At 42.6% G+C, this 12,826-nt stretch overlaps 1 protein-coding gene across 1 annotated transcript in view; it reads right to left on the minus strand.

The window, feature by feature from the left end:
• The window catches only part of plxna2 (plexin A2), a 222,147-nt gene that overhangs the window by 93,752 nt on the left and 115,569 nt on the right, over positions 1-12,826 (minus strand). Inside the window, 1 exon segment of the mRNA XM_032519890.1 lies at positions 940-1,063. Within this exon segment, the coding sequence (XP_032375781.1) occupies positions 940-1,063 (124 nt within the window).

Genomic DNA, 12,826 nt, shown 5'->3' on the forward strand with positions numbered 1-12,826 from the left:
CTGGAGCAGTCGGCTGTAATGTCTGCCATCATTCCTAAACTGCCAAACTATTGCACCTCAGACCTTTTTGTGGGATTATATATGCACGCAATGAAGGTATTCCTTATACTCTGATATAATAAATATACTATCTCTGCTGACAAATATCTATCTCTGTATAAAGTGCACGCTAGATATTAATACAGTGCTCCACTGAACAACAGCTCAGCTGAATATTACACGGCATGCTTACACCTACATTTTCTCTTGTTACACCCAAAGCGCACACATTTCACACAATTTTAAACTATTAAATAACAAAACCAAACGCTGCTGAGCACCATAGTATTAGACATGTGCTATTCTGACATGTTAAAATCCTAAGGAACAACAGTAACTCTAGATAGATAGAAAAATGTGTTCTCTTTTGTGTTTTGGATAAACTGACCCTTTCACAGCGTGGGTATCTAAAGAATCAAAGTGCGTGTCCACGCGTATACATGTGCAGCAGAACGTGCACAGACAGAACCTTTCATTGATGCTCTATTTGCCTGTTTTTGCTCAGTCCATGTGGAAATACTGCACTGTACTTAGCTGCTTTTGGACAACTTTAACACCTACACACCCGCCCACACAAACATGTCTTGGCACACATATTGACTGCTTTGTACCAAGTGAGCATATGCACACTGAAACGCCCACGGAGAGCTCTTATGAACCTTCCCATCTAATGTTTATGCATCAGCTACAATCAAGACTAGGCAAACTGCTATGTGGGATCTTTTAAAATGTTCTGCTCATGGGTAGGGGATATGTAAATGAGGGCTAATTTTCCATTGTAATGTGTGCAAATAGCGGTTGAGATTGCAGGTGTTTGGCATTTTGTATGTGTGTGTGTACTATATGTACATATTACATGTACATATGGATGTGTGCGTGTGCATGTGTGTGTGAACTTACAGGTACGCTGGGCTCTGACACCGCAATGCTGTCTGGGTACACACTGGCCTTCACACACTGGTTGAGAGAGGCAGCGAAGCGGTACGGCTCATCTGCCCGCTCACACCGGTTCTTCTGAGAGCAGCTGAACAGAGACGAGAAAGAGAGATCTTACTGATAGTTGTTTGTTTTTCAAAAAGAACATAAAGAAAAAGAAAACGAGAAGCTACTATATAGAGAAAACTAAAATATAATCAACCCAATCCAACAGATAAATTACAAGAAAATGAGCTGCTGCCAAACTTATAATAGGAGGGAAAATACAAACAATGAAAAGTATAGAAAAGTGATAGAAATAAACGCTTGTGTTACAATGAAACTATAACTTTGATGTTGGGGTAAAAAAGACAAATTGCCAGTGTTTACATACATTTGAAACCCTATCCAACAACAGAAGAAAGGGGAGGGAAAGATGAAGATTGAAAATGTCAAAAACTCTCACAGGAAACCTTGTTTAAAAAAGGTGACATTGAACTTTGTTGTGATAAACTGTGTGTAAAAAAAATAGGAGGAGGATAATGCTGTGTCTCCTCGACCCGGCTCACCTTTGTCTACAGGATATACGACAGGAATGATCGCCTATATTTTACATGACTGATCAAAGAAACAGCATGATTAATCGCCCCTACTTCTACTTGACACATTGTATGGAGCAGTGTTGTAGTCCAGTCACCATTTGTTGAGTCCAAGTCAAGTTTCGAGTCCCTAGTTTTTGAGTCCTAGTCCAAGCCGCCAAAGAGGAGTCTGATACAATTCAAAGCCAAGTTGTCATTACTTGAGTTAGAGTCATTTCACTATTTCACAGTATTGTTATTACAGCTTTAAAATTGTTTTTTTTCTGTATTTCTTTCCATTTAACACAATTTATTTAATATTTAGACACACTACACTGGCAGGGAGACTGGACTAAAATGCACTTTCTATCCTTGAAGACTCATATAAAAACGGCTCATATATACCAGGCGGCCGGATAGCTCTGTTGGTAGAATGGGCACCCATATATAGAGGTTATAGAGACCCGGGTTCAAGAGCAATCTGCGGCCCTTTCAGACATGTTATGTCCTGTCGTAAAGGCCTAAAAATCCCCAAAACATTTTCTTTAAGAAAAAGAAACAGCTCGTACCTTAGGAACAGTTTGACAGAAAACGGTTGGTGCTTTTGAAACTGTGATTTTTTCAAACCTTTATAGCCGGTAACAGGCCCATGCCTACCTCCTTCACTGCCTATTACACATAAAAGTAGTCAGAAACTTCACCCAACGTCAGAGTTCTGTGTCATGAATGCTCATCCAATTACATAAGTCAGAGTCCGAGTACAAGTCAAGTCACAAGTCCAGAGAATAGCAACTCCAGTCCGAGTCCAGGACTCAATTACTCCATCACTGGATCACTATGGACCCCCTATAATTGAAGAAGTGCATTTTATCCACCTCTTGATCCTCCGCCTTTGTCTTAAGACATCTGGACTCATCATCACTAACTACCGAGAGAACTCCACCAGATGCTTCGGGCTTCTCTTCTCTTTCTCTCTCAGTCTCCATGTTGTCTGTGACAGTCACGTAGATGCGTTTGTTTTGATAAAAAGCTGCAAATGTCCCAAGCTCTAAAGTCTGGCCGAGTTATGGTTTAGTTACCAGACTGTTTTTCTCTTGTTTTGCAAAAACATATGGCATATTGAAGATATAATAGGAAACTGTCTTGTTGGATGGCTTAAAAACGTCAATTACAAAAAAAGTCTCACTCGTGTAAAAATGTGCATTTCACAACACTTTGGTCCTTAATAGCAGCTGGCTTCTAGGACATGTAGCTCTAACAGTTTTATAAACTAAGTCTGTGATCATGGTCTTGAGGAAGCTATGCATTCCTAATTAGTCTGGATTCAACGGCAGTCCATTTCATTTTCAGGATAATCGCCGCTACCAGATGTTCCGGCGACGTGTTTTGCCGTTTAACTCCGTTCTCTTAGGGAAACAACAGCTGACTTTAAGCTATCAAGCTACACGCTGAAAATGGAAAGTTTTCAACATGGTTGTAAAGATTTGCATTCACTCTCTAACTGGGCCATTTTGGGTCCGATTGGCGGGGATTTGCTATGGACAGAATACGCACGGCGATACACTGGTAAGAGCTAATCTAAACAGCTCACATTTACTTTATTAGAATTGTTGGGTCTATGTAAATTATAGAGTGTGGGCTCTATAATTTCTCAATGTGTCTTTACAGTGTCTCCATCTCAAGACACTGTAAAGTTAACTCTAAGTTAAGATAACTCTTGTTATGATTTGAAACTATAAATAAAATTGAATTGAAATTAAATTGAATTACTGTATTGCGTGAACAGTTAACCTATTATTAACATATGTGATATTTTCTCTTGTTTCTCTATTTAGCAGAGCCACCGTCGCTGCGTCCAGAGCTAACCGCCGCCCTATATGATTGTGATTGGTTTAAAGAAATGCAAACAACCCAGAGTGTATTTCTCCTATCCTAGATTGCATGTGTGGAGTAGTCAGACTTTGCTCCTTGTCGCTTTAGAGACAGGCCGGCGAGACAGAGACTTATTCCTAATAAAGCAGAGAAATGAGGGGTGGCACCAGAAGTGGAACCACTGCCTCCAGTGGGTCATTTCTCACTGTGTACAAACACAAACTAGGAAGCCACAGCACTAAGCACCACACACCCAAATGATATCCTTCAATCCTCACGTAACTTTGGAGACATAACTAGGGCGAATTACACACCGTTCGCTCATGAGAGATGTTAATGGTCAGACAGTGTATGAAGTACCAGGTGACGCCCCCACAATCCACCACATCCCTCATTAAAACTCAGCCACCCTAGCCAACATCCTCCCTCTTATTAAAACTGTGTGTTCCCTCCACCCTATCACACCAAAGGCTCTCTATCCTCATCCAACCCAGCAGTCTAAGTGTCTGGGTAACTGGCTGTCTGGTCGCAGCAGCTCTAATTGGACTCCGATGGGTCAGCCGCTGTCCGCGGTGCTGATGTGCCACTTCAAATCCTGTCCATTTTCCCTACCCTGAGTGTGTGTGTGTGTGTGCGTGCGTGCATGCATGTGAGTTAGGGCCTATATCATGCTTCTTAAACACATACTCTCACACATACTGACTCTACGCTACATCTTCATCCACAGTCTCTGTGTGTAATTATGTTGTCAGAAGTTCAAGCCATATCCAGCAGACTCACATGAACAGGCACGCACACACACACACACACGCACGCACGCACACACACAAACACGCACTGTACTCCCTATGGAGTTTAAAGAGCAGGGAAGTGTAGAATAACTGTAGTAGTGTGAATCTCTCACAAGGAAAGGGGGCCCACGGGGGCAGGAGTTTTCTATTTTTATTTTTTTTTTACAGTTTTTCAAATTGATCACCTGGTTTCCCCAGAAACTATGTTTCTACATTTTAAATGTGACATTTTCATGGTTACTCTTCATATGAATTCTCCTACCTTTTCATTTTACAAAGACTCTGGTTGGAATTCAGATTTTACACACTTTGGAGATTTGAATACGTTTGAACAGCGTTGGTGTATTAATTAGACCGTCTGTTCTGTTATTAAAGTTTTTACAAAATAAAATATTTTTCAATGCATTGCTACTTTATTTAATAACTGGTTCACTGTTTCATTTAAACTACAAATTATAAATATGTAAATAAAGTGCTTTTGTAAAAATGAAAAAAATCTCCCTCTTCACTCTCTGCCCCATGTCTCTCCCTTTTGTCCCACGCGTTCACAAGTTGAAATTAGTGCACCTTTCAAAGGCAACGTGTTCCTCCGTCTGCAATTTAACAAGTCTTTTGCATCCACAATGGTAGCAGAAAATTATACTTAATGTGTTTTCAGGTTTAATGCATGTCTCCAAGCAGATGCAACAACCTGGGCGGTCATTAACTGACAAAAAAGTCCTGCATTGATTTTCCTCACCGTGATTTAAAAAAAAAACATTTCGGTGGGGTGAAGTAAGATGAAAGCTGTGCGAGGGGGTGTGGCAGCAGGGATGGGAGGAGTGCAGGATGGCTGCTGTTGCCATGGTTTCAGGAGCTGGCCATTATCTCTGTGTAGTTAGAAGCTGACCCCTTTGCCTCTCTCATTAGCTGAAATGCATGCCACTGGGTGTTGACTAGAATCCTGTCTTCCTCATATCCCCCTCCTGACCCGCTTCCCCCTACAACCCCCCCTTATCCTTCTGTCGGGCCCAGACCTGTCACTCAGTAGTTCGTCTATGCTTTGTGTTCCATCACTCACATTTCTCCTTCAGGGGTGTGTGGCTCACACGGATAAATACGGTGTTAAAAGGTGACACGCACATTGAAGAAACACTCATACTCACAAACAGGAACACTTTTGCCTCCATGTTTTGTATATGCACAGATTGGCAGTAGAAATACATACAGTTCGTACAGCCTATCTTTTGGCATCAGCAGCTATTTTCCCTCCAGCAGCTGCTGGAGGCACTCAGCCTGGGTCTTCTAAAGCCCTGTCCATGGTGCTGAAGTAGCTGCTTCCTCTTCCATCATGACTACTCTCTGACAGCTACAACTCCACTGCACTGTATGAATGCAGTTGTAGTGGCAGTCACATTTCATGCAGCCATGTAAGGTGAGTAGGAAAACTAAAAATATACACATAAAAAAGCAAAGGAGAGTGGAGTGGGAAAATTCAACTTTGTATTAAATCCACTTCAGTGTGTTAGCAGTAGGCAGGATTGGTCTTGACTTCGGTCGTTAATTAGTTTGCAACCACGGAACCAAAGAATAGACGTCACATCAGCTTGTTGCGTTTTATGAATTTAATGGAAAACTTTCCCGTTCAGCTAAGTCTTCTTTTTTCACCCAAGCATTTCTCAGAGTTTGCCCAAGACAGGAATCCACACTGCAAATGTCTAACTTGTTGTTCTTTCCAACTTTCCTTTTATGTTATATTACGTAACTGTCAAAGAAAACATTTTGCTCCACAGCTACCGCTGACCCACTAAACAGCTGTTTTCTTCTATCTGACCAGAACAGACACTGCACAGTAGCTCACAAAACATAGAAACAGAGTAAATTAGATTTGTCACAATAAAGGCCTATCCAATGCCCTTTGTTGAACACACTGTATATTAACAGCAAAACCTTTAGACATAATATAATATAATATAGACATTTAAACATGAGCAAATATAACCACAACTCTAAGTAATGTGAGTTAGCTTTGGCTCCTACAGAGAGCGTATTGTATTCTGCAGTGGCGGTTTGTGTGGGCTGCACTGTCGGAGTTGGAGCTCTAAAGTTCAGATAAAGCTTTGACACACACATATGTACTGTAATCTAATTCACTAACCTATATACAGTATATAATGTACAGTAGTGTTGTGAGGGTGCTAAAGCACTTTTGACGTCATGGTAGGGTGAGCAGAGCAGAGGCAGACCTCAGGGTTTGTTCCACCAATTACTAAATCTTATTCTGTTGCCCTGGACTGTCATCTCAGCTGCTGGGCCAAGCTTTGACAGTCACCCAGGCGTATGAATATACACACACCCATTCGCATACAACACATGGACACAGACCACAGTCACAAAGACAAATAATGGATACACTCAAATGCACGTACAGAATAACACTAACAGCCATACAGTAATAACAGGGCCACACATAATCTGTAGAGTTTTCGGCAGATTGAAAAAGAAATAAATTAAAATAAAACTCAGAATGTTAACACATCTTCACCACAAGCTGAAAAACAGTCTGCTAACTTCCACAGACTTTCAATCTGGATCACCGCTGACAACTGAAATCAGCAGATTCAGTTTTAGTCTGGTAATAACATACAGTCCCATGCATTAAATCCTTCATACACGTATGCACACCTTTACACACACACACACACACACACACACACACACACACACACACACACACACACACACACACACACACACCTGGCCCTGACAGCAGAGCAGGAGAGGCAGGCGAACAGAAAAGATTCCTGTTCTTCTATCCCTCCTCCCCTTCTCTTACCACATCTAAGGACTTCAATGAAAGTGTGAAGGCCTGTCTGATTGCAGCTCTAGCTGCGAAAACCGTGTTTAAAGAGAAAGAACAGAGGGGAGGCCATTTTAAAATCACCTTTCTTTCCCTCACTAGAGACAGACCACAAACGCCACATAGAAAAGAAAAGAAAAAAAAGAGAGCCGAGCACAGGTGCTTTGGTGGGCGGAGCGGAGGGCTGAAAAGAAGTAGGGTGGGAAGACGGAGGCACCGAAACGAAGAAACTAGATGTATAATGAATGTTTGATTGTGCTTGACAAAGCTTTACTAGCTTTACTAGTCTTAAGTGGTGAGCCATTATGTAAGAAAATCATCCCAATAGAGAGGTGGTTTTGCAGAGGCACCGTAGCTACGTCCGGCGCCCAAGACGATTGTGAAGAAATGCCAATGAACCAGAGCATGTTTGACTCCAATTCAGGAATGCTGTGTGGACTAGCCAGACCCTCCTCCGCAGCTCTGTGGAGGAAGGTCTGGCAATGCGAGACTAGGTGAGCGGTGATGTACAGGGCTGTGCTTCCCACACACACTACCTCAGTCCGTCAGTGTTTTGTGCTCATTCTGAGTCATTCAAGGCATTTGTTAGCGTACAGACTGTTTATTAAAAAGACCGTACCGTTGGCGTATGCAGGCAGGCGCCATCTTGGGAAAACAGTCCTGACCAGTCGAACCACGAACGCCCTGCTTGAGCCATGTTACTGGTTGCACGGCATTCGTGGTTCAACTGGTCATGACTGTTTTCCCAAGATGGCGCCTGCCTCTGTACGTGAACGGTACAGTCTTCATAAACGATATTTTTAATAAATTGCCTGTACACTAACAAAGTTCTCAATGCTTGGGTTTACATGCCGGGACCCTCATCATGCTACCATGGAAATGTGGTGCTATTTTGAGCTTTGTTAGCGGTATAGAAATAGCGTTTTGGTTCAACTCTACCAGTGCCCAGGAGGCTAGCTTTATAAGCTAATCAGCGTTTTCCGCTTGCTTCTTTCAAGCTAGATACACATTCGATTAGCATGAAAACTTATCCCAGAGAATGGTCGACTCTGTACCCATGTGTTATTAACCCCTAGGTTCATTTTTGATTGTCATTTCGATTTCAGGCTCCTAATGATCACAAAAGCAATTTCATGGAGTCAAACGGTTATTTTGCACGTTGTTACGTTTTGTAAATTTCACAGGCGTTTTCACTGTTTCACTGTTTTTTTAAAGTTCAATAAATAAAAACATCTTTCCAAAAGTCCAGTAGTAATCACGTTAAATGGTCACGATTTTAACATGGACCAGCAAAATTGTGATTTCTTCCATAGTCGAGCAGCCCTAACTGTGAGAACATCCATTTTAAACACATACCACAGGAAGGGAAGAAGGAAAGTGAAGGAGGAATAATAACAAAATGTGTTTTTCCAAACCGGCACAGAGATGGTAAAATGCACCAGCTCATGTTGCTGTGTGGGCTGAGGCTGACATGTGAGGGCACAGTTTGAAAGCTAACGTTGTGTACAGTTCATGTCAGGGGTCAAAGCAACCACTGTAGCTCATGGTCTGTCTCCTGTGGCGACTGATAATGTCACTGCAGGACAGCGGCCACAGGACACACAGCACAGCATGACCGCAACCCATTCACTTCATCTTCTCATAGATCGGGAAGCTATAGTGGTGTAAGTTGAGTCGACTCGTATAAAACACACACACACACACACACACAACACACACCACACACACACCACACACACACACACACACACACACACAACACACACACACACACACACACACGGTTTATGCAAACCCAGTGTGTCGGTCTCTGTTAAAGATCTCGGTTGAGGGGAAGGAAAAGGAGAAAAGGGAGAGAAAGATTTACAATGAGACCATTGCTCAGTGCTCTGCATTAAGCTAAAGCTTCCCTGGCGTGGGCTGAGTAGAGAGAAAAAGCAGCGTGGGGATGGAAGCATCTCAAAAAGAAAAGGAGTGAGCAAGCAAGACATACAGACACACTGGGGTTTATAGGATCATTAACTGTATTATGTGCAGGGCTGTGCGATGAATCGAATTTTAATTGCGATTTCGGCTCCTAACGGTCACAAAAACAATGTAATTGATTATTTAGCACATTACATTTTGCAAGTAAACTTTCATTTGTCTTGTGTTCTGAAGGGGAATTCATTTCAAAAAAGCGCTTTTGCAGACGCTTTCTTTTTTGGGGCAGGTGCTTAAGAAAAAAGGTAATACTTTATTTCACAACGTTACGGGACATCTTCAACAACTGAAGGGCAATTCAAAAAGCTCAAACGGTTAAAGTATTCAAGGAAATTTCACACTTCAAGGTTTATCACTGTTTTGAACTGTTTCACTGTTTTTAAGTTCAATAAATGCAAATATCTTTCCAAAAGTCAATGAGTGATTGTGTTCAATAATCAGAATTTCAATATTGACCAACATAATTGTGATGTTTTTTTTTCTTCTCACAATCGAGCAGCCCTTATTATATGTACTGTACATACTGGTGCAGTATTTCAGCCATCATGTAGCCATTGTGTACTGGCTCTGTGTTCTAGGAATCTATGGAAATATTGATAGACCTACATGTTCGCGATCGATATCTCATTAGGCCCAATTGGTAAGATGGATGCAGCCTCCCTCTGACTGCTAACTATGGCTGTAGCTGATGAGTCGGCCATTAGACACTCAGTCTGACATCCACAATGGGCTGAAGCAGCCATTCTCATTGCTGGGCTAATTGTTGTTGCCACTGGTAAATTAGAGGCGATTTTATGGCCGCTGTTTGACGTCATCCGTAGGAGTGTAATGATTGTATGAAAAACACGCTTGTAGTTATAAAAAATAGGGCTGCGGCGTCTGATTTTAAGTTGATAAATGACTTCCTATCTCAAATCCTTACCTCCTTTCTCTTAAAACCATGGGTCACATTATAAAATAATACTACTCTGTTAAAGAATTGGCCGTGCCCCAAACCCCATCTCTTGCACTTGACAAAGTGTACCCACCAGGATGCTAAACAAAGGGTTTGATAGCGTTTAAGCTCCTAACACCTATTTGTGACAAGTGGACAGCTGTGCCGTTCAGGCTGCTGTGTGGGTTGTTACTGAAACCGATCAGCCACATGCAGACTGACAGCACAATGCAATGCACCATCACGGTGTAGTAGTAGTAATATGTTATTCTGCTTTGAGCAACCTTCAAATGCTGACTCACTGTCTGTTGGGGCCTACTACACCAATAGCCCTAAGCTGTCATCCACACAACAAACTAGCGCTGATTTCGACATGCTGAACAGAATTTCCTCGGCACATATCACAGGATCTTTAGTCTGGCATTGCCAGAGCTATCGCCACAGCGCTGGGGAGTAAGGTCTGGTTACACGACACATACATTCTGGGATGGGAGAAAGAAACGCTCTGGGTTGTTCGCATTTCTTTCAACCAATCAGAGTCGTCTTAGGCGGAGCTAAGCTCCGGACGCAGGGATGGTGGTTCTGCCACATAGTTCCTGGAAAGAACTTTTTTTGATGGAATATTTGCACTCCGCAAAAGAAAACTCCACATGCAATATTAAATAAAGTTAACTGTTGACACAAAACAGTAACATGAGCTATTTAGATCAGCTGGTACATGGTTAAACCTCATTAGCTCTAACCAGTGTAGTGTAAGTGTACTTGTGTGTCCACAGCAATCCCACCGAGCAGTCCCGAAACGTCTCAGAGAGTTAGAGAGTAAATGCTGTAAACATATTCTTTGTAAATCTTTATAATCATTCACCGAAAGAGCCACACAGGCATGCCATTTTGCACAAACCACATTTTCAGCGAAAAATTTTCAGCGAGATTGCTAGCTCGAAGGTCGTTGTTGTTTCCCGAAGCGAACAGAGTTTGAGAACGGCAACACACACAGAGAGAGAGGAAGGGGAGGGACATGCTTCAGGCAATCATCCTGGAAATGTATTTCCATTGATCCAGACTACATAATCACCCGCTACTAATTCTTATAATGAATAATAGTAGTGAATAGTAATATAGCTAAACTCGTTACACTGATCAACTGCTGACCTGGACCTGTCACTGGATCTCAGCCCTTAAGACAGAGGTCCAGACTAATCCTGCCAAACCTGCTCCTGGAATGTGTGAGCGAGCTGAGCGGATGGAGGGAGAACAGAGTGATGCGGGACATTTTGAGATGGAAAAGCCTCTTTTCGGGCATGATGATTAGAGAGCTAATCTAACGGCGATGGCAGGGAGCGACGGAGGCAAAGCATCGCCACGGCTCAGTGTTTTTGGACTGTGGTCAGGCGGAGGCTGAACCGCCCATTCACAGGACTGCGGCTGGAGAGGGCTCGAGATGATGAGCTCCCTTTGAGCTGCAATCAAAACGCTGCTCGGTTTTGTGGGCCGATGAGAGTGCGGCATCAAACACACTCTCCCTCTCTCATTCTCTTCCCCTCATTCTTTCCCCCTCCTATTCTCTGTGCATTCAGGGGATGCCTAGCAGCTGCTGGTAATTAAAAGACTTTAGAGTCTCACACCACACTGAATGAGAGGAACAAGAAAGAGAGTAGAAAGACAGGGAAGACAGAGACGCCACTCCTGGCCAACCCAAAGCCTCCCTCACATTCTCTCCTTCTCCTCATCATCGCAAACCAAGCTAATGTCCTCCTATGTTCCTAATTAGCCACCTTAGAATGCTGCACTTCAATGAGCGTCCGCGCACAAAACATAAAGAAAAACGCAGTGTTTGGAGGAGGAGAAAAGAGGATAGATATTGTGGATGGCAGCTGTAGAAGGAGGGAGGTGGGTGATCAAAGCGATGGGTGTTGGTGTGTGGCAAGCCAACCATCTCTGGAGTGTGGAAGAGCTTATTCCAGAGGGAAGAGTGTCTAAATGGGAGACAGCGCAGCAGTGAGCTGAGAGGAGATGAGTGGCATAGCTTTTTGCTGTAAGGGAGGTGCACGCAAACATGGGAAAGGAGGGAAAGATAATTTTATTAAATCAATAGTGGCTCAGGGATAGATGATGAAGAACTGGAAGGAAAAGGAGGGCATTGGGAAGCGGTAGTGATCACAGCTGTGGATGGCACCACGGCTCGCAAGAAATGTAATTTTGGTTGTGTGGGATAAGAGGAGCTCTTTAGCAGAAGGGTGCAGCTGCTTTTCTCCAGCGGTATTTGACAGATACTTCCTTCTACTCTTGGCTATGTTGTACATTCATGCAGTCCCTAATGCTAACTTAACCCACGCAGCAAAGCCCTTTCACATCCACAGGTATTGTCTCATTTTAAATTGCTATGTCATTAGTTGTGTTTCCATTCAAATCCTGTGCAAATGTCTAAAAAGTGCAAATAAGTGCCTGTTTCCATCAACTCTGCGAGATTACGTAATTAATTAAGCACCTGCAATTCCATTACATTTCATTGCTGCTTCCACATAAGATGGCACGATGACATTTTTTTTTTTATAATTGAATTTGTATATTTTTGATCTGTGATGTTTTTTTCCAACCGTTACTATAGAGAGGGGACAACTTTGTCCCCGGTTCAAATCCAGACACACTTCACTTTCTATAGTAGCGGCTGGAAAAAAAACAGATCACAGATCAATCAAATATCAATCAATATATCAATTACTTGTTCTCCCCACTGTACACCCCAAATACCCCACTTATGCATGTTTCATTTCTGGTGGAGTGGCGGCATGACATGAATGCTTTGTCTACGGCAGAAGAACCAGAAAGTGCCTTTAAGCAACATGTTTCCGTCAGTCTTTTATCGCACATTTTC

This window comes from Etheostoma spectabile, chromosome 7, assembly GCF_008692095.1.
Source record: "Etheostoma spectabile isolate EspeVRDwgs_2016 chromosome 7, UIUC_Espe_1.0, whole genome shotgun sequence".
In the NCBI taxonomy this organism is placed as follows: Eukaryota; Metazoa; Chordata; class Actinopteri; order Perciformes; family Percidae; genus Etheostoma; species Etheostoma spectabile.